The sequence below is a fragment of the Erinaceus europaeus genome, chromosome 7 (assembly GCF_950295315.1).
Source record: "Erinaceus europaeus chromosome 7, mEriEur2.1, whole genome shotgun sequence".
Lineage (NCBI taxonomy): Eukaryota > Metazoa > Chordata > Mammalia > Eulipotyphla > Erinaceidae > Erinaceus > Erinaceus europaeus.
The window spans coordinates 1,991,856-2,018,717 of NC_080168.1; the positions used below are offsets into that span (position 1 = coordinate 1,991,856).

The 26,862-nt window shown below is 54.6% G+C and overlaps 2 protein-coding genes across 3 annotated transcripts in view; both read left to right on the forward strand.

Annotated features, from left to right (window-relative positions):
* Window positions 1–26,649, forward strand: part of ASIC4 (acid sensing ion channel subunit family member 4) — a 29,277-nt gene extending 2,628 nt beyond the window's left edge. The window contains exons 2-10 of the mRNA XM_007531991.3: window positions 19,468–19,612; window positions 20,535–20,662; window positions 20,805–20,967; window positions 21,590–21,646; window positions 23,712–23,865; window positions 24,841–24,932; window positions 25,017–25,096; window positions 26,148–26,252; window positions 26,409–26,649. Of these exons, the coding sequence (XP_007532053.1) occupies window positions 19,468–19,612; window positions 20,535–20,662; window positions 20,805–20,967; window positions 21,590–21,646; window positions 23,712–23,865; window positions 24,841–24,932; window positions 25,017–25,096; window positions 26,148–26,252; window positions 26,409–26,522 (1,038 nt within the window). The 3' untranslated portion in view covers window positions 26,523–26,649. The remainder of the gene's footprint in view (window positions 1–19,467; window positions 19,613–20,534; window positions 20,663–20,804; window positions 20,968–21,589; window positions 21,647–23,711; window positions 23,866–24,840; window positions 24,933–25,016; window positions 25,097–26,147; window positions 26,253–26,408) is intronic.
* STK11IP (serine/threonine kinase 11 interacting protein) overlaps window positions 1–26,862 on the forward strand; it is a 136,687-nt gene that overhangs the window by 31,364 nt on the left and 78,461 nt on the right. The gene's annotated exons all lie outside the window — the stretch shown is intronic.

The following is a 26,862-nucleotide window of genomic DNA, read 5'->3' on the forward strand; positions in this document are numbered from 1 at the left end:
ACACAGGAGAAGTTTCTGGGTCTCAGCTCTGGGAGGACGGTGAGGGGTAGAGGGGAAAAGCAAACACTGGGGGTATGGGAGATCAGAAGCCCTCTTTGGATTCAGCCCCTCAAGGCCCCCACCCAGCCTGGACTCCCGTCTGCTGAGTGTCACCGTCCCTTGGGTCTTGTGTACATGGGCTGAGTCTGCTGCAGAAGGGCTGGGATTAGGGGTTAGAATGGTAGTCCAGGACCCACAGCAGTGGGGACCCCGGGTGTGCACTGTGGGACAGAGACTAGGGGTCTCTCGGGAGGACCTGAGCCTGTGTGGCGAGGAGTCACAGCAAGGCCCCAGGGGCTGGAGTGGCGGGCAGTGGCTGGGGGGAGGGGCTGTTGTGTGTTTTCTGCTGCTTTTCCCATTTCCTCTTTCCCACTCCCCACTCCTCCGTGACCTTTCCTCCGGAATCCAAGTTAATAAATGTCACATTTTCCAGCCTATTTTTACTCTGGGTAATGTGCCCTCCACCAGGCCCCCCCAACTGCTCTCCCTGCTCCTCTCTCCAGTACCATCGCCTCACCCCCAAGCCAACTGCCCAGCAGTCACACCTCCACCAATCCCCAGAGCACGTGAGTGTCCAGTAGGTACTCTGTGAGGTGGGGAGGGGGGTGGCACTCTGGGAAGCTCTGCCCTGGGCCCCACCCCTGTCCTCAAGCATCCTAAAGTCTCACGGGATGTGGACACTCAGAAGCTTAACCGTGTAAGCAGAGTCCTGGGATGCCCGGACTAGAGGACCAGTGGGGGGAGCCTGAGAATTCAGGGAAGATACTTTGGGGGCAAAAGATGGGTGGGAGACTTACAGGGGTGAGGCCCATGGGCTTGCCAAGGAGGGGAAGAGAGAGGAGAGAGGGAGAGAGGGAAAGAGAGAGAATAGGGGTACTAAGTAGTATGGGAGACACTCTGCTCCTGCCATCCATACTTCCTTCCAAGCAGTTCAGCCCAGTCTCTCCCCCTCCCCTCCTGTTCCTGCCATCACTCCACCATCTGCACCCCCACCCCAAGGCCCTGCCCCACCCACCCTTCCCCACCACAGCTTTCTTGGGGGCTGCCCACTTACAAGCAGGCAGAAGTCTCTCCCTCCCCTTTGCTTCTTTGCCTGGGAAATGCAAGGCTGGTTCTAAAATCCAGTGCCTCCTCCCTGCCAGGCCCGGGCTGTGGATCAGTCAGGTTGGCGGGTTCAGGATCTGCACTCCCAGGCTCTTGCCTGTAAGTTTCCGGGAACATCCGTCTGTCTGTTGCCCTAAAGAGAATATCAGAACCAGGAAAATCTGGGTGGTTATGTACATTGCACAGCTTCTGGGGGCTCTGGGATCTTAGCCCACTGCCCACCTCAAATGTGGAGGTGACTTTGGAAGCATCATAAATGTCATTCCCCCACCCCCAGCTGTCCTTGACCTGTTCCCAGCACCATGCACTGGCATACCCTGAACTCACCCTCTCAGCCCTCAAGCCCACCCCAGCCCTCACCTGCAGCTCCCACGCGCCCAGGTAAGCAGGCACGAGTGGGTGCATGCAGGCTAGCAGGCTCAGAGGCAGACAAAGCACAGGCTGCCACAGTGAGTGGTGCCGCTCTCCACAGTCCTGAAAAGTGGGTGGAGGTCAGAGGCACAGCATGGAGGCTTAGCGGGCTGGGGCTGAAAAGTCCCACCACCTATTCTCCAGGTCCAGGTTCAGGGTTGGGGTGAGATGAGTTGAGGGTGAGGGTTTATGTCTGGAAACTCCAAGGGAACAAATACACCTTTCTCCTGCCTTCCTTCTTCCCTTCCTCTCCTAAACCAGAGCACTGCTCAGCTCAGGCTTCCGGTGATGCTGGGGACTGAGCCTGGGGACTCTAAGCCTGGGGCATGAGACTCTGTTGCATGGCTGCTGCACTATCTGCCCCTGGTTTGCAGTTGCACTTTTCTCTCCCAGGCTCTGGACCTAATGACCTTGATCTTTTCTCTCCCTCCTTCTGGTCTGCAAACACTGAGGCAGCGGGAGGAGGGAGCTGCTGAGGAGGCAGGGATGCCCCCCCCCAAAGGGACACTGGCACTGCTGGAGGGTGGGGGGCAGGCAGGGGAGGGGCAGGCAGGCACCCAGGGACCTTGGTCCTGGATTCCCCCCTCCCTCCTTGGTGCTCAGCCCTCCCCAGCCCCCGCCCAGCACTCTGTCCCCACATGCTGCTGACTGCCGTGAGGATTAATCACTTGCCCTGTTCTCTTCCTCTCTACTAATCAGGCACAATTAGACAAGGCCCCTTCCAGCTGGGCAGTCCCGCTCTGCCCTCCTCCCTCCTTGCCCAGCCCCACCCCTGCTGCCAGCCAGGACAGCTCAGGTCAGGGAGCTGCTGCTCCGTCACCTCTATCACCCTCCTCCTGCACCCCCAAACCCAAGTCAAGGCTCTTCAGCCAGCCCCCACCCTCAAGCCAGGCTTCCTCCACAGAGAACAGCCCCGGGAGTCGGGTGGTAGCACAGCACAAAGTGCAAGGACTGGCAACCAGGATCCCGGTTCGAGCCCCTGGCTCCCCACCTGCAGAGAGGTCACTTCACAAGCGGTGAAGCAGGTCTGCAGGTGTCTGTCTTTCTCTCCCCCTCTCTGTCTTCTCCTCCTCTCTCCATTTCTCTCTGTCCTCTCCAACAATGATGACATCAATAACAACAATAATAACTACAACAATAAAAAACAAGGGCAACAAAAGAGAATAAATAAATATTAAAAACTACTAAAACACATAGCGCAGTGCCCAGGTCCACGCCTCCCTCACTGGCCCCTTGCTCCCCCCCCCACACAGGGTCAGAATGCTCATCTGCTGCTGACCGCCACCAGGTCTGGCTGGTGAAAACTCACAATGGGGAAAGGGGGAAGGGGAAGGGCCTGAGGAGAGCCTAGTATTGGGGGATTTCCCAGTAGTCCAGAGAAGCCTCAAGCCTTGGCTGTGTATGAGGCTCCACATGGAATGAACCAAAGGCCTCCTGTCTGACCAATAGCAGCACTGAGTGGTCTCTCCGGTCCAATCTATTTTTTTCAAGTCTGTATTCTTGGAGAGAGAAGAGAGAGGGAGAGGGTTGATGAAATAGCTCATTGGATAGTGCACTTCTTTGCCATGTACATGACCCAGGTTCAAGCCCAGCCCCCACCACACTGAAGGAAGTGGGATCTTGGGCGCTGTGCTGTCTTTCTCCCTCTCCGTGCTTCACTGTCTCTATCGGGAAGAAAGGAAGGAAAAAGAAGAGGAAAAGGAAAGAGAGGGAGAGGTCCTGAAGCACACTCCACCATCATGGAGTCCCCACAGTGCGGTCCTCGGTGCCCCCATGTAGTGTCAGGGCTCAAGCCCAGTGCTTCTTGCTAGGCAGACCATCCGCTCTACCCACGAGGCTATCTCACAGCCTCCAGCCTTGATCCTGATTAGCTGAATGCGCCCATGGGAGGGAAGGCTTCCTCTGACTCACAGTTGGTGGATCTGGCAGGAAAACCAAGTTCTTGGAAGGAGGCCACCCCTGAACTGCCCTGCAGGCCCGCCTACAGGGGGCTCCCTCCACCCAGCTGAATGCGCCCATGGGAGGGAAGGCTTCCTCTGACTCACCCAGCTGTCTGGGAGGGGGTCCCACAGCCAAGAGCAAGTACTGCCATTGTCCTCAGGGGCTGGGTGGCAAGGGCAGTGGGGAGGGTGAGAGGGAGCCCCACCGGCCCCACTCCCAGCCCAGTGGCCTCTTCATTAATCAGAAATCAGCCCCGAGCTGGGCTCATTATCAGCTCCTCCCGGCTCTGCCGGAAGACACTGATTAGTGTAGGGAACAGGGGGGGCACGCCCCCTCCTCCTACCAGCCCTTTCTCCTTCCTGGACCCCCATCCCTGCCCTCTGCCTTCTTCCAGAGCAACCACAGGCTTAGGCAGGGGGTGCAGGAGTGGGGGGTGGAGGGAGAGGGCAGCAGCAGCACCCCAGGGAGCTCCTGGGAGGCCAAGGGCAGGCGGGGAGAGGCTGAGGGTGGTGGAGGAGATGGACAGCCACTTGGAGGAGGAGAAGGGGGGAGGAACGAGGGAGGGTTGGCGGCCTCCCACAGAGACTTCTCCAGCCTCCCTGCCCTAGTAGCCTCTCTCTCTCCCTCCCTAAGGCCAGCCTGGGCCTCAGCACCGCAGCGGTCCAGGGTGGGGGCGATGGGCACCCCAGCCAGGAGGTTCCCGGGCTGTGCTTTTCTGGCTGACACATCAGCCTGGAGGCCCGGGGTCTTGGATCCCTCCCAGAGGACTAGGGCGGGAAGGACAGAGACAGAAGGAGACAGAGACAGAGACGGATGGCATAGAGAGGAGGGTTCCCAGCACTGTGTGTTTTCCCAGAGGGGTCTGGGGAGTCCCTACTTCTCCCCTCTGGATCCCAGGCCAGGGGTGTGTGTGCGCGAGTGACATGGGGGGGGGGGCGTTGGCAGCTCTGAAACTCCCCCCACCCCCCAATGTTCATAGTGCCCTTGGGACAGCCTTTGAGGGTGTGTGGGGGGAGCAGTTCCAGAGAGAGGGAGAGGCAGGCTGCGGCAGCGAGGGTTCAGAGAGGAGCCACGGGATGATTAAGGGGAAATGGAGGATTGATTTAGGAGGAAAGATTAAAGGAGCTAAATCCGTGGCGCTTGGCTCAGCGGTGACTAAGCGTGGACAGGATAATAGCTTACAAATGTGTGAAAGGTGTAAATACCAGGCGGGGGAGGGGAGCGGGGCTGCCCCCCCCCCCCGAAACAGCTGGGCCCGCTTAGAGGGAGAGGCAGGCGAGCGGGTCTTGGAGAACCCCGGGGTTCCAGAGAGGGTTCCCATATCCGGGGTGCGGCTGCAGCAGCCTCCACGACCCGCGCCCGCCTCGCCGAGGATCGCAGTTCCCGGGTTCAAGTCCCACCCCACTCTCACCGAGCCCAGGCCCTTCAGGACCCCCCAACTCCAACGCCACACCCCTGCCTGCAGCGCCCGGCTGATGGCGCCCCCCTGCACCCCGCCGTCGGGGCCCCTACCCACGCCGCGGTGGGAGCCTCTGGCGCTGCTGCGCGGAGGTCACTTTGCAGAGGAGCCGGGAGCCCGGGGAATGCAAATGAGGCGAACCGGGGGGCAGAGCCGCCAGGGGCGGGAAGGGGCGCCCGGCGCGTGATGGATGCCTGCCCCGCGGCGAGGGTTTGGGGGGCGCCGGCTCACCACCCGCCGCCTCCGCCATGCCTCCCCCAGCACCCCCGCGCTCCCGGGAAACGAAATTCAGACCCCGCCACTTAGCATGTGGGTGGGAAGTACATGTCTCACGAATGAAGATCCCCCCCACCCTGCAAGATTGACTTTCTCAGGTGTGAGGCCTCAGGAGGGACGTACCCCAAAAACCAAGTGTGACCCTTTTTACCTGGATCCTGGAGGCCCTGAACTCCCACCCCCCACATCCCCTCTGGCAAACCCCGAGCCTCCTCCAGCCTCCAGCTCCTGCAGGCGGGGTCACGCGGCCTTGACCCAGCCCCCGCCCCCCACCTGGGCCACTCTGTACCTGGGCTCAGACATTTGCATGTGAACAGATACTGAGCTCATTTCCGCCGGTACCCGTAGACCCTGGGATCCTGGGGTCTGGGGAGGAAGTCACCCCAAGAACATGGGGGCGGGGTGGGGGGCTGGGCTACGAAATAGCCACTTGGGTGGTGCGCTACTTTGCCCTGTGCACCGCCCAGGTTCGAACCCCGGGCCCCACTAGCTTGAAGGACCCTTAGGTGCTGTGGTCTCTCTTACTCTCTCTGCATAGGAAGGAAAGAAGGAGGGAAGGGTGGATAGTGGTACACCTGGTTGAATGCATACATTACATTGCGCAAAGACCCAGGTTCAAGTCCCCACCTGCTGGGTCAAGCAGTGTTTAGTGTGTGTCTCCTCCTTTCTTGTCTCCATTTCTCTGTGTCAGGAAGAAAGAAAGAAAGAGAACTTGGCCTGTGAGGGTGAGGTATCTGTCTGTCCTCTTTGGCTACATTTGGACCTGATGCCCTTGGGGGTGTGGGGGGCTTGCTCTGGGCAGCTTTACAACCCCCCCACAACCAACCCCCTAATCAGTCTCAATCTCACCGTCACCGGACTTGGCAGCCTCCCATCAAGCCCCCATCACTTCTGTGATTGCTGGTTTGGGAGTGTCTTTCTCCCCACTGCTGTTCTCCTGGCTCACAGTGTAGCTGCTCAATGAACATTTTTTGAATGAATGAATGAATGAATGAATGCTTTTGCAGTCAGGCAGCAAGCCTCAGGCTGCCTGCTCTCTGAATTATCCAAACACCCAGCACTCAGAGGCCTATGGTGGGCAGACAGGAGTAGCCAGAACAGCACCATTTCTTGAAGACTGTCTGTGGGTGCTGTGGCAGGCTCCTGTCCCCACACAGACTCCAGCCTCAGGCTGCCTGCTCCCCCTTCTGCATGTCATGTGAGCTGGGAAGGTTCTGTCTCCTCCCTGGACCTCCAAGACCTGGCCTAGGAGATGGTGGTGGTCACACACACACACACACACACACACACACACACCACGTGCTCAGGACCCTGCCTGGCTAGCGGAAGGAGTAAATAAACACTCGCTGTTGCCAGACAATGTACATGATCTCTTTGCTCATAACACCTCTGAAGGGCGCTTATTATTATTCATGTTTTGCAGATGGAAAGTAGAGGAGCAGCGAGGTTAAATGCTAGCTTGGAATCTCACTGGCTGTCAGGGCAGGGCTGCAGGCAGCCCCTCCCAGCCGGCCGCTGCTAGGGGAAAGCACGCCTCAGCCTCTCTTTCTCTCTGACATATAAATAAATAAATAAATAAATAAATAAATAAATAAATAAATAAATAGGATGGGGGTAGATAGCATAATGGTTATGCAAAGAGACTCTCATGCCTGAGACTCCAAAGTTCAAGATTCAATCCCTTGCACCACTATAAGCCAGAGCTGAGCAGTGCTCTGGTAATCAATCAATAAATATTTAAAGTATAGTCTCTCCCCAGCTGCTGAGACAGCCTTTACCAAGCAGTTTCTTGCCTGAGACTGGGACCCCTGGGAACTAAATTCAAAGCACCCATCTTGGCAGGAAGCTGAATGCCCCAGGTACACTCTCTGACCACTTACAATGAGTCACTCAGAACCTCAGAATGCGCTCTAGTCCTTAGGGAAAGTGATTCCCACTTTTCTACTTCAGATGAGCAGCCCGAAACTCCAGAGAGGTTAGACCACACACATGAGGTTGTCTGCCTAAGATGGGAGTGACAACGCTCCAATTTAAACCTGTCCCATCGAGCCCCAAGTGTGTAATGCTGTCCCATGCTGTGGAATTGTGTCCTATTTTCAGCATTGTAACTACTGGTCAGCCTCTGCCTTGTCTTTTAAAATTTATTTTATTTTTATTTATTTATCTATTTATTTTCATTGCCAGGGTTTCACTGCTTTGGGATGATTTCTTCAAATTGAAAGAAAGAAAAAGTGGCCTGGATGGGGCCAGGTGGTGGCACACCTCATTGAGTGCACATCGCAATGCACAAGGAAGGGCAACAAAAGGGAAAATCAGTCAATAAATAAATATAAAAAAATTTAAAAGGGGGCTGGCGGTAGCAGCAGGTTAAGCACACGTGGTGCCAAGCACAAGGACCAGAGTAAGGATCCTAGTCCCAGCCCCCAGATCCCCACCTGCAGGGGGGTCACTTCACAAGCGGTGAAGCGTCTGCAGGTGTCTGTTTAATCCTCTCTTGTCTTCCCCTCCTCTCTCCATTTCTCTCTGTCCTATCCAACAACGACAACAACAATAACTACAACAACAAGGGCAACAAAAGGGAAAATAAATAAATAAATAAATATACAATGCACAAGGACTTGGGTTCAAGTCCCCAGCCCCCACCCACAGGGGGAAAGCTTCACAAGTGGTGAAGCAGGGCTGCAGGTGCCTCTCTGTCTCTCTCTCCCTCTCTATCACCCCCTTCCCTCTCAATTTCTGGCTGTATCTGTCCAATAAATAAATAAAGACAATAAAAAATTAAAATAAAAGGTGGCCTGGGAGAAAGTACAATGGATAAAGAGTTGGATTTTTGGGTGGTGGTAGACGGCATAATGGTTATGCAAAGATACTTTCATGCCTGAAGCTCCAAAGTCCCAGGTTCAATCTTTCACACCACCATAAGCCAGAGCTGAGGAGTGCTCTGGTAAACAAAAATTAAAATAAATTTAAAAAAATATTTGTACTCTTAAGCATGAGGTCCTGAGTTCAATCCCCGAACACATGTGCCAGAGTGCTGTTCAGTTTCTTTCTCTCTCCTTTTGCTCTCTCATAAATAAATAAAAAAGGGAAGAAGGGAGGGAGGGGAGGAGCTTCCTTCCGTGCTGTGGAGGTCGGGCTCAAACCTGGGTCCTGAGCAGGACGAGACAGGTGCACTCTTGGGGCCAGGTGGGGCACACCTGGTTAAGCACACATAGTATAAAGTGCAAGGACCCGGGTTCAAGCCCCGGCTCCCCCATCTGCAGGGGGGACACTTCACAACAGGGAAGCAGATTTGCAGGTGTCTGTCTTTCTCTCTCCCTCTCTATTTCCCCTTCCCTCTTGATTTCTCTTAGTCTCTATCTAATAAATAAAAAAAAATGTTTTGATAATGTAAAAAAAATATCATTTTCCCTTTTTGTTGCCCTTGTTTTTTAAAAATATTTATTTATTTATTCCCTTTTGTTGCCGCTGTTGTTGTTATTGATGTCGTCGTTGTTGGATAGGACAGAGAGAAATGGAGAGAGGAGGGGAAGACAGAGAGGGGGAGAGAAAGACAGACACCTGCCGAACTGCTTCACCGCCCGTGAAGCGGCTCCCCTGCAGGTGGGGAGCCGGGGACTGGAACCAGGATCCTTATGCCGGTCCTTGCGCTTTGCGCCACGTGCGCTTAACCCGCTGCGCTACCGCCTGACTCCCAATAAAATGTTTTTTAAAAACAGGTGCACTCTCCAGGTGAGCTATATTGTTGCACACATGCTCCTTCCTTTTTTTTTTTCTATAATGTTGGGGCATGGACCCATGTGCCAGGCAGCTGAGCTCCCTCCTGGCCCAATTTTGAGAGAGAGGAGAGAGGTGGAACAGCACCACCGCCCATGCAGCACACTGTCCACTGTGCTCTTCCCTACGGTGCTGGCGAAGGAGCCCAGGGCCTCCTGCACAGTGAGGCGTGCGCCCCACCGGCTGGCTGGTCCTGCTCTCTGAGCTCTCCATCACCACACACTGACCCTCACAGACGTGGTTCTGCAGTGCTGGTGCCTTTCACACACTCGGTCTCTTCTGAGATGCACAGCCTCCCTGTGTGTGAAATCAGTCATCGGGAATTTCTCTCCCGCTTGACAGATGAGGAAACAGGCCCTGAGAATCTATCCATCACCCAAAGAGCCTCGGGTGGCAAGGCTGGAGTGGAGACCAGGGCCTCCTGACTCTGGGGGGGGGTGCAGGCTGGCTGGGGAGGACTGGGCACTAGTTCTGAACGGCCCCTTTGTTCCATGTCCTCCTGTTGCGGACCCCTGGGAGTTTGTGCCTGGCAACTTCCAGTTTTCGAGCAGTGTGGGGCATTTTGAGCTCTGCCAACTTCCTGTGTCCCTGGGGTGGACAGGAAAGGAGGCCACAGAGCCTGGAAACCCCCCCCCCCCCCAATAAATCCAAGCAAGGCCTGGTGAAATCCTGGGATGCTACCCACAGCCAAAGGTAGATAAAGAGGTACCTCTCAGGGAGTCGGGTAGTGCAGCAGGTTAAGCACACGTGGTGCGAAGTGCAAGGACCTGTGTAAGAATCCCGGTTCAAGCCCCGGGTTCCCCACCTGCAGGGGAGTTGTTTCACAAGCAGTGAAGCATATGTGTCTCTTTCTCTCCTCCTTTCTGTTTTCCCCTCCTCTCTCCATTTCTCTCTAACCTATCCAACAACAAAGACTAAATCAATAACAACAATAATGTGGTCCAGGAGGTGGTGCAGTGGATAAAAGATCGGACTCTCAAGCATGAGGTCCTGAGTTCAATCCCCAGCAACACGTGTACCAGAGTGATGCCTGGCTCTTTCTCTCTCCTCCTATGTTTCTCATTAATAAATAATAAAATATTTTAAAAAATAGTAACTACAACAATAAAAAACAACAAGGGCAACAAAAGGGAATAAAGAAATAAATATATTTTTTTTAAAAAAATGACAACAAAAGGGAAAATAAATAAATAAATAAAAATTTTAAAAAGAGGTACCTTGGGAGTCGGGCGGTAGCACGGTGGGTTAAGCGCACGTGGTGCAAAGCGCAAGGACCGGCATAAGGATCCCAGTTCAAGCCCCGGGCTCTCCACCTGCAGAGGAGTCACTTCACAGGCGGTGAAGCAGGTCTGCAGGTGTCTGTCTTTCTCTCCCCCTCTCTGTCTTCCCCTCCTCTCTCCATTTCTCTCTGTCTTACCTACAATGATGACATCAATAATAACAACAACAATAGCTACAACAATAAAACAACAAGGGCAACAATAGGAAATAAATAAATAAACATAAAAAAGAGGTACCTTTTGGGGCTGGGCAGTGGTGCACCTGATAAGTACACACATCATCATGCACAAGGACTCAGGTTCAAGCCCTCAGTCCCCATCTGTAGGGGGGAAAGTTTCAGGAGTGGTAAAGCAGAGCTGCAGCTCTCTCTCTTTCTCTCTCCTTCTCTATCTCTCCCTCAACACACACACCAATTTCTTCCTGTCCTTTCAAGAGAAAGAAAGAGTAAGAAAAATGATTGGGGAGAAGCATATAGGTTCTGCAAAAGACTTTATTGTTTGAGGCTCTGAGATCCCAGGTTCAGTCTCCACTACCACCATCAGCCAGAGCTGAACCGGGCTCAAAAAAAAGGGGGGGCAGGGAATGGCTGCCAGGGATGGTGGATTCATCATGCAGGCACCAAGCCCCAGTGACAACCCTGGTGCCAAGAAAAAAAAAAAAAACTCTTTAAAGAGATGTGCTGGGTGATCAAGGGCGTTCATCCCAGGGATCTAAGCCAGCAAGTGAGCGGCATGGGCTGGGGTGCAGCTGGGAGCGCTGATGGAATTCAGGGGGATGAAGCAGCCATGGAAAGCAGGGGAGGTACCAGGGTGCCCAGAAGGCTGAGGAGATAAAGCCTGGGCCGCGGATTAGCTGTGGGATTAGCCCAGCCTCGGGCCTTGGGTTCCCTCGCTGCCTCTTATCTCTTGCAGGCCCTGGGTCCTGTCTCCCACAGCTCTAGCCCTGGCCCCGCTAATTGCCTGTTAACCCCAGGGGCTCTGAGGCTGCTGGGAGCGGCAGGGTGGGGGAGGTGGTGGGCCAGGCAGCCGGGAAATGTGAGGAAAGAAGGGACTGAGAGAAGCCACCGCTCAGAGGTGACAGCTCTGGACAGATGTGCCTCCCACCTCCTGAGCATTGGTGGAGGCAGACCTGGGAGAGGGGGATGAGGGAGCAGAAGAAGCGGGGGATCTGGCTTGCGGGAGCTCTCAGGCTCAGGGAAAATTCTGGAAAAAGAGAACAGAGACCAGACAGCTAAGCTGAGGGTAATACAGAAGCGTGGAGGTGGGGGCTCTAAAAGGGGACAAGAGACAGAATTACAGAGGCTGGGTAGACAGCTGATGAGATGCTGAGAACAGACACAGAGATGGGACAGACAGACTCAGAACAACAAAACCAGCTGAAGGGGGTGGGAGGGCAGAGCTGGAGAGAAGCTGTGTTCAGTGTAGACAGTCGCCATCTCCAGGCCAGTCTACATACACCAGCTGCCTCTGGAGATCACACACTCAACCAGGAGCCTGGCCCAGGGACACAGCGGGCCCAGCTGAAGGGGGCAGCAAGATGTGACACAGAGCACAGGGGTCCTGGAATCGGCTCCCCCTGGCTCAGCAGAACACTTCCGGCCCAGGGCCAGCCTGGCCCCCTTCTCCAGCTAGACTCCTCAGTGTGCCCCACCAATGTGCCCTCCCCGTTGGCCGGCCGGCCCTGGGGACCTCATGGCCGCCCAGCCGTGCTGTCTCCATGGCAGAGGCTTTGACTGTGCTACCACCAGAGTTCTGCCACTTAGGAGCTGTCTGGCTTGGGCCGTCTCCACGGCAACGCTGGCTCTGCCCAGCAGTTGGGCCTGACCCTGGCTGGGGCAGGTAACCTGTCCCTTCCTTCCCTGCAGAGCTGACTCCCCTAGCCAGTGGCCCCATCACACCCCTCCCCACCACCTACTTCTGCACAGCCAGCTGGCAGGCTGGGTGCCAGGGAACCAGCCCTTGAGGGTCTGTGGGTCCTACAATCTACCCTTCCCCCCAGTCACTCACATGCTGACTCCCCACAAGGTGTTTCTAAGCACCCAGTCTGCCCCTGTGGCACTGGGCTGCATTCAGCTGGAATCTTTGTGTTGTCCATTTGCTGTGTGTCCCTCAGCAAATCGCTTGCCCTCTCTGAGCTTCACTAAGTGGGAGCAGCAGTACTTAGAGCCTGTGGCTGCTTCTCTTCCTTCCTTCCTTTTTTTTTTTTTTTTTAGATTTTATTTATTTATTTCTTCATGAGAAAGATAGGAGGAGAGAGAAAGAACCAGACATCACTCTGGCACATGTGCTGCCGGGAGATCGAACCCAGGACCTCACGCTTGAGAGTCCAAAGCTTTATCTCTCTTCCTTCCTTTTTATTCCCCCTCCCCTTTGAATTTCAAATAGACACATAGAGAGAGACTCAGAGAAGAGACACCATAGCACTGTCCCACCACTTATGGAGGCTTCCCTGGTGCTGTGCATGGTGCTCCCGTGTGGTGCTGGGGAGCATAGATCTAGGTCCTCGTGCATGGCAACGTGTGCACACTGCCAGGTGAGCTAGCTCCTGGCCCCCTTCCCCTCCCCTCCCCTCCCCTCCCCTTACTTTGCCTTTCCCTTTTTTAATTTGTCACCAGGATTACCGCTGGGGTTTGGTACCTGCATGGCAAATCCATTGCTCCATCCACTGACGGCCTTATTTATTTATTGTTATTTGTGATTACTATTATGCTGCAAGCTTATAAGATGACAGTGTATGGGGGTGTAGCGCAGTGGGTTAAGCGCACGTGGCACAAAGCACAAGGACCGGCCTAAGGATCCTGGTTTAAGCCCCCGGCTCCCCACCTGCAGGGGAGTCGCTTCACAGGCGGTGAAGCAGGTCTGCAGGTGTCTGTCTTTCTCTCCCCCTCTCTGTCTTCCCCTTCCCTCTCCATTTCTCTGTCCTAACAATAATGACATCAATAACAACAACAACAATAACTACAACAACAATAAACAGGGCAACAAAAGGGAAAATAAGTAAATATTTAAAAAAAAATTTTTTTAAAAGGAGCTGGCCTCTCAAGGATGAAGTCCTGAGTTCTGTCCCTGGCACAGTAGGTGCCAGAGTGATGCTCTGCTTCTCTCCCTCCCTTTCAGTAATAAATACGTATTTTATTATTTGATATGACAGTGAGAAATTGAGAGAGAAAGTGGAGAGAGAGGGAGAGAGAAACAAAGAAACACCTACAACTCTACTTCACCACTCCTGAAGCTTTCCCCCTGTAGGTGGGGACCAGGATTTGAACCCAAGTCCTTGCACACATTAATGTATGTGCTTAACCAGGTGTGCCACCACCCTGGCCCCATAAATAAATATTTTAAGAGGGAGAGGGACCTGGCGTTTGGTGTGCCTGCTTGAGTGCACACATTACAGTGTGCAAGGACCCAGGTTCAAGCCCCTGATCCCCACCTGCAGTGGGGAAGCTTCACAAGTGGTAAATCAGGGCTACAGGTGTCTCTCTCTTTCTCTGTCTCCCCCTCCCCACTCAGTTTCTCTGTTTCTATACACAATAAATAAAAATATTTAAAGTTTTTTTTTGCCTCCAGGGTTACTGCTGGGGCTAGGTGCCAGCACTACGAATCCACTGCTCCTGGAGGCCATTTTCCCATTTTGTTGTCCTTGTTGTGATTGTTATTGTTCTTATAGTTGCTGTTATTGGATAGGACAGAGAGAAATTGAAAGAGGAGGGGAAGACAGAGAGGGGGGAGAGAAAGGCAGACACCTGAGAACCAGCTTCACTACTTGTGAAGTGACCCCCCTGCAGGTGGGGAACTGGGGGCTCAGACCTGGGATCCTTATGACAGTCTTTGCGCTTTGCGCCATGTGCGCTTAACCCGCTGCGCTACTGCCCAGCCCCAAAATATTTAAAGATTTTTAAAGTTTTATTTAAAAGAGAAAATGCTCAAGTCTTGCCAGTCCTGCACCTAGTTGAGGCCATCTCTATAGCTGATCGCTGTGTGACCCTGAACAAGTTACATGCCCTCTTTGAGCTGTGGTTCCTCTGAGACACCAGGGGAATGACGCCTGACCCAGGGCAGAGTGGCAGAAGGGCTGGATCTGAGAGGCACTGGTTTGCAAATTGCTCGCTGCTTGCAAGAGCCTGGTGCAGGCCTTGGAGGGGCCAAAAGAGGGGTTAACCCAACCCCACAGCCCCCAGGCACTCCCTTCTTGGGAATCCCCTTCCCCTCCAGCCCAGGTCTGGTCCACCTCCCCCTGAAGCTGGGCCTCAGGATCTCTGTTCCCCTCCAGGCTTCGCCCCCTGCCCGCCTCCCCAGCTTCTGCCAGGGTGGAATGTTCCAGAGGGCAGTGAAAGATTGAAGGCGAGACCCCTTGCCCCCAGGGGACACGCTGCCTGAGATGGGTTTGACCCCAGGGGCTGGTCTCTGTGGGGTCAGATCAGTGTGTGGAGGGTGGGGAGCACACGTGTCTCCTCTGCTCCCCTTCCCCTGCCCCAGCAGCTGCCCAGTTGAGTCCACACCTGCGGATTCCTGCCTCCAGCCCGGCCTCCATCTCCGGGGCGTCAGCACCACCTGGTGTTGATTCTGGGGGGCACACTGCCGCAGAGGAACTGCGAGAAGGGTTTGGGTTGGCAGTGCCTGCTGTGAAAGGCCGCCTGGGGCTACCAAGCTCAAGAACCAGGGTTCAAGCGTCCAGTCCCCACCTACAGGATGGGGGAAGCTTCACGAGCTTCATGAGCGGTGCAACAGTGCTGCAGGTGTCTCTCCTTTTTCCTCTCTGTCTCTCTCTCCCTTCTCAATTTCTGTCTCTATCCTTAATTCAGTCGTTAATTAAATATATTTAAAGTGGTCACTTGTGCTGGGCGCTGTGTCAGCAGCATAAACTCTAGTGAGGGAGATGGACACTAAACTGGTCACAGAGAAGAAAGATCATATTAAGTTCTTGGAGAAAACACATTGATGGGTGGACAAGTGTTCTGTCTGTCTGTCTAAAGGAGGGACCTTGAAGATGAGACTTAGCAAAAGATGAAATGTGGGAGCTATACAGTGGCACAGCGGGGTAAGCACATGTGGAGCAAAGCGCAAGGACCTGTGTAAGGATCCTGGTTCAAGCCCCCGGCTCCCCACCTGCAGGGGAGTCGCTTCACAGGAACTGAAGCAGGTCTGCAGGTGTCTGTCTTTGTCTCCCCCTCTCTGTCTTCCCCTCCTCTCTCCATTTCTCTCTGTCCTATCCAACAATGACAGCAATAACAATGATGATAAACAACAAGGGCAACAAAAAGGGGGGGAAAAAAAGATAAAGCGTGGTGGCCAGGAAGTACCAAGCAGTAGAGTGCTCAGTTTGTAAGCTCCAGGTCTTGAGTTCAATGCCAGCCCTTCACATGCCCCAGTGACGCTCTGTGTCTGGTTCTCTCTCCTTAACAAAACAGAACAAAACAAACAAAAATAAAAAGGGGGAGTTCTTTCAGGGGCTGGGTGGTGGTGCACCCAGTAGAGTGCACATAGTACCATGCACAAGGACCTGGATTCAAGTGCCCTGTCCTCACCCCTTTCCATTTACTGGATAGGACAGAGAGAAATGGAGAGGGGAGGAGGCGATACAGAGGGAGAAAGAGAGAGAGACACCTGAAGCTCTGCTCCGCCACTTATGAATTGTCTCTCTTGCAGGAGGAGAGGAGGGACTTGAAACCAGGTCCTTGGTGTGGGTCCCATGACCTGCCCCTAGCCCCCAGTCCCCATCCTCACCCCGGTTACTTTTTAAAGGAGTGTAAAAAACTCATGAGAGAAAAACCAAGAGACTACTTCAACATATATGGTGCTGAGGATTAAACCCAGAACCTCACACATGCAAAGCTTGTGCCTTTGCACTGAGCCACCAGCTTGGCCCTGGAGTTCTGCTGTTGACAAATTCAGATGCATCAGACTTTGAGTCAACTCAGGGAGTCAGTGAAAAAGACAGAGCCCACAGCCCAGCAGAGGGCGCAGTGATAAAGCGTTGAACTCAAGCATGAGTGATAAATAAAAATAAAATTGACCTTAAAAAAAAAAAGAATGTACAAACTATTGTATTTACTGTCAAATGTAAAACATTGATTCGACAATAAAGAAATTAAAAAAAGAAAAAAAATTTAAGGGGCCGGGCGGTGACGCACCTGGTTGAGCACACATGTTACAATGCGCAAAGGACCCAGGTTCAAGTCCCCAGTCCCCACCTGCACAGGGAAAGCTTCACAAGTGTTGAAACAGTGCTGCAGGTGTCTCTCTGTCTCCCATTCTCTCTTGACTTCTGGCTGTCTCTATCCAATAAATAAAGGTAAATAATAATTTTTATTTTAAAAAATTAGGTGTGTTCAGGGAGATGGCACAGTGAATAAAGCAGCTCTGGACTCTCAAGCATGAAGTCCTGAGTTCAATCCTCAGCAGCACATGTACCAGAGAGATGTCTGGCTCTTTCTCTCTTCCTATCTTTCTCATTAATAAATAAAATATTTTTTAAAAAATTGAGGGGGGCCAGGTGGTGGTGCACCTGGTTAAGCGCACACATCACAGTGCACAAGGACCCAGGCTCAAGCTCCTGGTCCCCACCTGCAGGGGGAAAGCTTCCTGAGTGGTGAAATAGGGCTGCAGGTGTCTCTCTGTCTCTTTTCCCCTCTACCTCTTCCCGCTCTCAATCTTTCTCTGTATATATCAAATAATAAATAAATAAAATTCAAAACTTTTTGGTCTGGGAAGTGGTACAGTAGATAAAGCTGCTGAGTTCAATTCCTGGCAGCACATGTACCAGAGTGATGTCTGGTTCTTTTCCTCTCTCCTCCTATCTTTCTCATGAATAAATAAATAAAAATCTGAAAAAAATTATCTCAGGGGCCAGATGGCAGTGCACCTGGTTAAGCGCACATAATATGAAGCTCAAGGACCCGGGCAGAGATCCCAAATGAAGCCTCCGGCTCCCCACCTGCAGGGGAATATGCTTCATGAGCAGTGAAGCAGGTCTGCAGGTTGCAGGTGTCTGTCTTTCTCTCCCCCTGTCTATTTCCCCCTCTCCTGTCTGGATTTTCCTCTGTCCTATCCAATAAAAATGAAAAAAAAAAAGGCCATTAGGAGCAGTGGATTCATAGCGCCAGCACCAAGCCTCAGCGATAATACCAGAGGCAAAATATATATCTAATAAGTAATAATAAATAAACGAGTCTCTTTAAATTTTTTAATGCCACCAGGATTATTGCTTGGCTTGGTGCCTATATAACAAATCCTCTGCTCCATGTGGCCACTTTTTCCTTGTTTATTTATTTTTTCTTTTCCTTCCTATCATACTTGATAGGACAGAGAGAAATTCAGAGAGGAGGGAAGATAGAAAAGGAGAGAGTGGGAGTGGGGTGGTAGTGCAGTGGGTTAAGAACAGGTGACACAAAGCATAAAGACTCAAAGACTAGTATAAGGATCCCGGTTTGAGCCCCGGCTCCCCACCTGCAGGGGAGTCACTTCACAGGCGGTGAAGCAGGTCTGCAGGTGTCTGTCTTTCTCTCCCCCTCTCTGTCTTCCCCTCCTCTCTCCATTTCTCTCTGTCCTATCCAACAAAGATGACATTAATAATAACTATAACAACAAAAAAAAAATAAACAAGGGCGACAAAATGGTAAAGAAATAAATATAAAAAATTTTTTAAAAAAAGGAGAGAGAAAGATAATACCTGCAGACCTGCTTCACCGCCTGTGAAGCGACTCCTCTGCAGGTGGGGTTGAACCTGGTCCTTGTGCATAGTGATATGTGTGCTTAACCAGGTGTGCCACCCTGCCCCAATAAATCTATCTTAAAAAATAAATAGAAGAAAATAGCATAATGGTTGTGCAAAAAGACTTTCATACCTGAAGCAGCAAAGTCCCAGGTTCAGCACCACCACAAGCTGGAGCTGCGCAGGGCCCTGGTGAACACGAGCACACAAACAGCCAAGAGACCACAGCTGGATAGAACTGAACACCTGCTTGGTTGGGCTTCATGGGTAGAGCACATGCCCTACTGTGGTGAGGCCCTGGGTTCAATGCCCAGCACCACAAGAAAGCACCAGGCATGCACTTCGTGGGCACCTCTCTCTCCCTCTCCCTCCCTCCCCCCTCCCCCTCCTCTCCCTCTCCTGCTCCCTCTCCCTCTCTCCCTTCCCTCTCCCTCTTCTTCTCCCTCTCCCTCTCCCCCTCCCCTTCCCCCTCTCCCCCTCTCCCCCTCTCCCTCCCTCTCCCTCTCCCCCTCCCCCTCTCCCTCCCTCTCCCTCTCCCCCTCACCCTCTCCCTCTCCCTCACCCTCTCCCTCTCACCCTCTCCCTCTCCCCCTCCCCCTCTCCCCCCTCCCCCTCCCTCTCCCTCTCTCTCTCTAAATATAGACTAAAAGTTTGGGCCAGGAGGCAGCCCAGCTATACAGCACATGGGTCCATTCCCCAGCACCACATTAAGAGAGAGAGGGAGAGAGAGTGAGGCAGGCTAGGCGGTGGCACACCCTGTAGAGCACACATGGCACCATGTGCAAGGACCCGGTTCAAGCCCCCAATCCCCAAGTGGTGAAGCGGTGCTGCAGCTGTCTCTCTATCTCCCTTTTCCTCTCAATCTCTCCTATTGAATTAAAAAGTAATAAATAGGGAGTCCGGTGGTAGCGCAGCGGGTTAAGCCTATGTGACAAGGACCGGCGGAAGGATCCTGGTTCGAGCCCCCAGCTCCCCACCTGCAAGGGGAGTCGCTTCACAGGCGGTGAAGCAGGTCTGCAGGTGTCTGTCTTTCTCTCCCCCTCTCTGTCTTCCCCTCCTCTCTCCATTTCTCTCTGTCCTACCCAACAACAATGACAGCAGCAACAACAATAATAATAACAACAATGATAAACAAGGGTAACAAAAGGAAATAAATAAATAAATACAAAATTTTTTTTTTAAGTAATAAATAGGTAGATCGCATAATGGTTATGCAAAGAAGCTTTCATGCCTGAGGATGCAGAAGTTCAATCCCCACACCATAATAAACCAGAGCTGAGCAGTGCGCTGGTAAAAAAAAAACCAAAACTAATAATAATAATAAATTACCATTTAAAAAAAGAAGGCAACGCTCAGGAGAGAGAGCCTGCTGGGGCTGGGGACAGTGTCCCGGCAGGCCTAGCATCTTCTAAGATGGACGGAGAACTCAAGGCCTAAGGGGTCATCCCTGCCCCTCCTCTGCCCTCCAGGTCTACACTCGCTATGGCAAGTGCTACACCTTCAACGCGGACCCGCAGAGCTCGCTGCCCAGCCGGGCGGGGGGTATGGGCAGCGGCCTGGAGATCATGCTGGACATCCAGCAGGAGGAATACCTGCCCATCTGGAGAGAGACGAGTACGCGTGGGGGGGCCTGCTGCAGTACGTGGCGGTGGAGCCAAGTAGAGGGGCGGGGCATTACCGGAAGAAGGGCGGGTTGAGTGTAGGTGTAAGGGGCGTGGCCAAGTAGAGGGGCGGGGCGATACCGGAGGAAGGGCAGGGCTGACTAGGGGGCGGGGTTGAGTGTAGGTGTAAGGGGCGTGGCCAAGTAGAGGGGCGGGGCGATACCGGAGGAAGGGCGGGGCTGACTAGGGGGCGGGGTTGAGTGTAGGTGTAAGGGGCGGGGCCAAGTAGAGGGGCGGGCGATACCGGAGGAAGGGCGGGGCTGACTAGGGGGCGGGGTTGAGTGTAGGTGTAAGGGGCGGGGCCAAGTAGAGGGGCGGGGCGATACCGGAGGAAGGGCGGGGCTGACTAGGGGGCGGGGTTGAGTGTAGGTGTAAGGGGCGGGGCCAAGTAGAGGGGCGGGCGATACCGGAGGAAGGGCGGGGCTGACTAGGGGGCGGGGTTAAGTGTAGGTGTAAGGGGCGGGGCCAAGTAGAGGGGCGGGGCGATACCAGAGGAAGGGCGGGGCTGACTAGGGGGCGGGGTTGAGTGCAGGCGTGAGGGGCGGGGCCAAGTGGAGGGGTGGGTCATACCAGAGGAAGAATGGGACTGACTGGGGGCGGGGCCAGGTACAGGTGTGAGGGGCTGGACCAAGTAGAGGGGTGGGGCGATACCAGAGGAGAGGCGTGGCTGATTAGGGGGTGGGGTTGAATGTAGGTGTAAGGGGCGGGGCCAAGTAGAGGGGCGGGGCTTATCAAACGTCAAGGGGGCAGTACGCGGGGGCGGGGCCCAGTATGAGGAGCCCAGGGATCCCTGCCCCCACTATCTCTTTCTTCTGCTCCTGGCCCCCTACCCCCAGAGCCCCAGACGGGTATCCACCTGGCCCTCTCCCCTGCAGATGAGACGTCGTTCGAGGCAGGCATCCGGGTGCAGATCCACAGCCAGGAGGAGCCCCCCTACATCCACCAGCTGGGCTTCGGTGTGTCCCCGGGCTTCCAGACCTTCGTGTCCTGCCAGGAGCAGCGGGTGAGCCCCTCCAGCTCACTGGGCTGGGCGCGGGCTGGGTCCCTCCCACATGGGCTTTGCCTAGGGTTTGCTGTGGGCACCGGAGGGTCAGTGAGGGGGAGCCTAGGGTATGACCCCCCCTCTACCCCGCCCACCCCTGCAGCTCACTTACCTGCCCCAGCCCTGGGGCAACTGCCGGGCAGAGAGCGGGCAGCGGGAGCCGGAGCTGCAGGGCTACGCGGCCTACAGCGTGTCTGCCTGCCGCCTGCGCTGCGAGAAGGAGGCGGTGCTGCAGCGCTGCCGCTGCCGGATGGTGCACATGCCAGGTGGGCCTGGCGCGCGAGGGGCCTGCACCCAGCCCGGGAGGCGCCTGTCGTGCCAGTGTGCTGCGGGAGGCGGGAGGGGGCAAGCGGGCGTCACAGGTGACAGGAGCCCGAGTGTGTGTGCCACCACGGGTTATCTTTCCCCCATTGTTTACCTGCGAGTAGTGGTGGGTAAGCTGGTGAGATGACAGGGTCTACGTACACACCACACCCACCACCAGAGTTCTGCGTCTCCACCGCCCAAAGAGGATCACCAGAGTCCTCACAAAGTCTTTTTAAAAATTACCTTTATTGGACTGAGACAGCCAAAAATCGAAAGGGAAGGGAGAGGTAAAGAGAGAGAGAGAGAGAGAGAGAGAGAGAGATCTGATAGCTGCAGAACTGCTTCACCAGTCATGAAGCTTTCCCCTTGCAGGTGGGCAGACCTGAGACTTGCACCGGGGTACTTGCACATTGTAACATGTGCTGCAGGTGTGTGTGTGTACACGTGCGAATGTGCACACACACCCATCACTGCAGAAATGCACACACGTGTAGGTTTTATTCTTATGTGCCTGAATGCCACCTGTGGGGTGGGGGTGGTGCTGTGACCCTGGACTCTGGAAGTAATCTTCTCTCCTTTCAGGCAATGAGACCATCTGTCCGCCAAATATCTACATCGAGTGTGCTGACCACACACTGGGTCTGTGCCATCCTCTCTTCCTTTCCCCACCGTCCCCCGTCTCTGTTCACTGTTTGGGTCTCCTCTCAGCTTCTCCCTGGGGACTCTTCTAGGGGGTGGGTGCACCCAATCCTGTCTACCTGGGGGGTCTGAGGACTGCTTAGGTGTGGACAAGTGGGTAAGTGGAGGCAGGGGTGGACTAGGCAGAGCCGACAGGACAGGACCGGGCATGGGAAAAACCACTGCTGGCTGGCTGGTGAGGGAGTAAGGCCAGCACCATCTGTCCAGAGGCCTCACCTGATCTGCCATTCATTCACTCACTCACTCACTCACTCACTCATTCATTCTGTAGCTGCAGGCAGCCAGTGTGGGTATGGGAGCTAAGTGGTGACGGCAGGTCTGCCCCTTTGGAGCTCAGCCTTGTCAGCAGGATGGTGAGCAGATGCCTATCTGTAGGTGGGGGCCCACAGGGACACTCTAAGGTGTGTGGTCCCCATCTGGGAAGGGGTGTGTAGCTTGGAATTCTGGTGCAGCTGAGTCAGCCAGGGGAGAAGGGGGCGCTTCCAGGTGGTGGGACAGCATATGTGCGGCCATGTGAGCAGAGGGTGGTTCGATGTCACAGACCAGCAACAGCAGGCTGGTCGTTGCTCACCTCCGGGGGCTTGTAGGGAGGGGCCCCTGGGGCAGTGGAACAGAGGGCTGTGTCGGTCCCCTGGTAACAGGCTCTGCCACCCTGTATCCTGGCAGCAGGGGACCCGGGGAGAGAAGACAGTCATGCCTCTGCCCTCCTTGCCCTTTGACCCTGCCGGGGCCTCCCAGGGGTCAACCCAGAGCCAGAAGGCAGGAAGTCTGGGGATGGATTGGGGGGTCTCAGCCCCCTGCAGAGTGGAGAGGTCTGGATATGGTATGTGTGGTGGGGGGGCGGCAGAGAAAACCTAGAATGCTGAGCACAAGAATCCTGTTCATTTAGGTGCCGGGCTGTGGTGCACCTGGTTGAGCACACACATCACAGTGCACAAGGACCCAGGTTCAAGTCCCTGGTCCCCACCTGCGGGGGGGCGGGGGAGGGGCTTCATGAGTAGTGAAGCAGGGCTGCAGATGTCTCTTTCTCTCTCCTTCTCTATCTCTGCTCTCCTCTCAATTTGTCTCTGTCCTATCACATTTTTCTTTATTTGTTTTAATTTTTTTATTTATTTCCCCTTTTGTTGCCCTTGCTGTTTTTTATTGTTGTAGTAGTTATTATTGCTGTTGTTACAGATGTTGTAGTTGGATAGGACAGAGAAATGGAGAGAGGAGGGGAAGACAGAGAAGGGGAGAGAAAGACACCTGCAGACCTGCTTCACCACCTGTGAAGCGACTCCCCTGTAGGTGGGGGGCCGGGGGCTCGAACTGGGATCCTTATGCCAGTCCTTGCTCTTGGTGCTACGTGCGCTTAACCAGCTGTGCTTCCGCCCTTACTCCCATGTCCTATCACATTTTTAAAAAGTACTAAGAGATAATTTTTTTTTAAAAAAAAGGATCTGGTTCATCCATCCATCTACTCACTGATCTATCCACTCCTAACCCATCCACCCACCAGTCTACTAATCCATCCAGCCAGCCATCTTCCATCTATCCATCCACCAACTCTCCATCCATCCATCCACTCACTTGTCTACCCACTCATCTATTCATCAAGCCAGCCACCTACTCATCCATTTATCTATCCATCATCCACCCATATATACACCCACCCACTCATCCACCCACCATCCCCTCCACGCACTGCTCACCCCAGCCTCCTTGACAAGCCCCTTGTGTGTCTGAGGTCAGGTAGCTCAGTGGTTTGTTAGCTTTGGTGGGCGGGGGGGCCCCCTCTCTGAACTGGGCCACTCTGTCCCAAGGGGTGGGACACAGAGGGATGGGGGGCGCCGCCCACAGCAGAGATCTCAGTTCACAAGGGACCCCAGTTTGTCTCTTCCAGGCACAGCCAGGCTGGTCAGCAAAGGCCCTGAGGGGGGGTTCTTCTCCCTGCAGTCAGTGAGTCAGTGGGTCTCTACCCCAGCCACGCCTACTCCTCAAGGCTACTCATGCCTCTGTGTTGCAGATTCTCTGGGCGGGGGCTCCGGAGGCCCGTGTTTCTGCCCGACCCCCTGCAACCTGACTCGCTATGGGAAGGAGATCTCCATGGTCAGGATTCCCAACCGGGGTTCTGCCCGGTACCTGGCCAGGAAGTACAACCGCAACGAGACCTACATCCGGTACGTGTGTGTGCACGTGTGTGTGGGAAGCCGCCCACGACACACAGACACCCAGGCCTCCAGTAAATAATGTCTTTAAGTCCTTTCCTGCTAATTTAACCCAGCCCAGCCCAACCCCCAAGTCACACCCTCAGTGTGTCTCCTCCTCCAGGAAGCCCTTCTTGATCCACACACTCTTCACCAGCACATTGTACCCAGCTTAGCCACCACCACATTGAGACACTGCTTTGGAGCCACCATCTATATCGGTTTATGTGTCTTTCTACCTCAGCAGCCTGGGAGTAAGGAGACACATGCTAGAAAAGAGAGGGGGAAAAAAAAAAGCATTGTTGAGAGAGGAATTTAGGGGGCAGTGGTGTGTGCTGAGTCTCAGCTCTGGTACCTGACAACTCATAAATACAGGCATTCTCAGGTACTAGGTCCAGTGCCGGGTCTTGTGGGGACAGAGCTGACTGGGACACGAGCCCCTGGCACCATCTGTGTTGTGTGTGGCACTGGCTCAGATCCCAGGAGAGACTCAGGACAGAGGGGGAGCAGGGCAGACGTGAGCCAGGCCTCTGAGGGTCTGAGTTAGAGGACTGTGTGAGGACACACACACCCAGAGCAGGGATGCCGTGCAGAGAGAAGCAGACGGCGCTTTTAATAGGAAGTACAACAGGTTGTGTGCAGCCTTCAAGGTCTGGAAGAGGCATTTGGGAATAGACTCTAGGGCATGAGGGAGCCACGGAAGGTTCTAGACAAGTACGGCAGTGTGAGAATTCCTCGCTGCTTTGGAGAAGGCAGTGGTTGTGGGCCCAGGAGACGGCTGTGTTCTCCAGGGTCCCTTTGCCAGTCCACCAGCACTGACCTTGACGCACACCTGACAGTCGCCTCACCTCATGGCCTTTGGCATCTTGAGGGTGGTCACGGGCTTGCTGGCAGTGTGTGGGGGGGGCCTCAGTGTCCCCAGCTGACACCAGCTCCCTTTCTCCGCAGGGAGAACTTCCTAGTCCTGGATGTCTTTTTTGAAGCCCTGACCTCAGAGGCCGTGGAGCAGCGCGCAGCTTATGGGCTGTCAGCCCTGCTGGGTGAGAGCCAGGGGCTGGCTTGGGGGAGGATGTGTGTATGGGAGGGGTTAGTCAGGGCTCCCCCGACCTGTCCTCCTTTCCCAGGAGACCTCGGGGGACACATGGGCCTGTTCGTGGGGGCCAGTCTCCTGACGCTGCTGGAGGTCCTGGACTACATCTACGAGGCAAGTGGGGGCTGCCCAGAGTGGCTGGGGATGGAGGGGGCTCTGCCATGGACAGGGAGGCCTGGGGACTGAGGAGTCAGAAGGGGCTGGGTGAGTTGGGGAAGGGGCCCCAGTGCCAGGGCAGGAGGTTCTGCAAGGTGAGCCTGGTCAGACCCACACTTTCCCTCTATCAAGTCTTTTTTCATTAAAATAATAATAATGAAAGGATTTATTTTTTTATTGCCACTAGGGCTATGGTAGTCAGTGCCTGCATGGTGAATCCACCACTCTTGGCAGTAGATTTTATTTATTTTTGGATAGAGAAATTAAGAAGGGAGGGGGAGATAGACCTGCAGTACCACCCCCACGGCTCATGAAGTTCCCCCTCCCCACAGGTGGGGACCAAGGGCTCCGACCTGAGTCTTTGTGCATGAGAATGTGTGTCATCACCTGGCCCTACCCAGCCTTCCTTCTTTTTTTCCTTCAGCGTTATAGCTGGGGGCTCGGTACTGGTACTATGAAGCCACCATTCCCGGTGGCCAATTTTTTCTTTTTTAAATTTTGACAGGCCAGAGAAAAATGGAGACAGGAGGGGGGAATAGAAAGACACCCACAGGCCTGTTTCACCACGTGTGAAGCATCCTCCCTGCAGGTGGGGAGTGAGGGTCTCACACCTGCGTGATTTCACCACTCTGGGCTGCTGCTATCCCCCTCTCCCCCCGCCCAGGTAAGAGATATGGAGAGTCAGATAGCACACCTGAATAGTGGAGCTGCTTTGCTGTGCACACAACCCAGGTTTGAGCCAGCTCTCCGCTGCTCTGGGGAACGCTGTGATGTCTTCCTCTCCCCTGTCTTTTTCCACTTGAAGTTATTTCCAAGTGTGCATGCCCTGGTGACAGCAGGAAACAGGAGAGAGACAGCACGGCACGAGAGCTTCTTTTGGTGCCTTGGCATCTTCCGTGTGGGGCCGGGGCCAGAACCTGGGTTTCATGTACCACAAAGCACACGCGTCACCCAGAGAACTCTCTGGCCTCTCCTGAGCCCATGCCTATCCCCCATCCCGAACCCCAAGGTGTCCTGGGATCGACTGAAACGGGCGTGGCGTCGCCCCAAGACCCCCCTGAGGACCTCCACTGGGGGCATCTCCACTTTGGGACTGCAGGAGCTGAAGGAGCAGGTGAGGCGAGCCCCCCCTCTCTGGGGCTGCCCCCTTAATAATTTTTGTATCAGCCTGCTGGGAGGCTGGGCCCCACAGTTTCCGCTCCCCCCCAGGAGGAAAGGCTGGCTGGGGAGGCCTGGGGTCACCCCTGAACTCTCCCTCTCCACCTTGCAGAGTCCCTGCCCCAGTCGGAGCCGAGCTGAAGGTGGGGGGGGCATCAGCCTGCTCCCCAACCACCACCACCCACAAGGTCCCCCGGGAGGCCTCTTTGAAGACTTTGCTTGCTAGAACGACCCAGGAACCCCTCTCTACCCCCAGTCCCCTGCTCCAGGGACAGAAGGCCTGGGGGTAGCGTAAGGCAGAGGGGGGGGAAGGCAGTGCTACCCTGAGCGCTGGGGACTCTGCTCTTGCTCCCGTCCGCAGGGGGCGCCAGCTGCTGTGTGCATGGGCCTTCCTGCCCAGGAGGGGCGGGGGCTGGAGACCAGGTCTGGGCCCAAGGAGGGAGGACAGGTGGGAGGGAGGTGGAGGAAGGGGCCGCCCGCAGGGGCCCTTTGTACACTTGTATATATTTAGGGAGGATGGGGTGGGGCGCAGCTGTAGGTGGGTGGGACCGTGGGGGTGTTCAGGA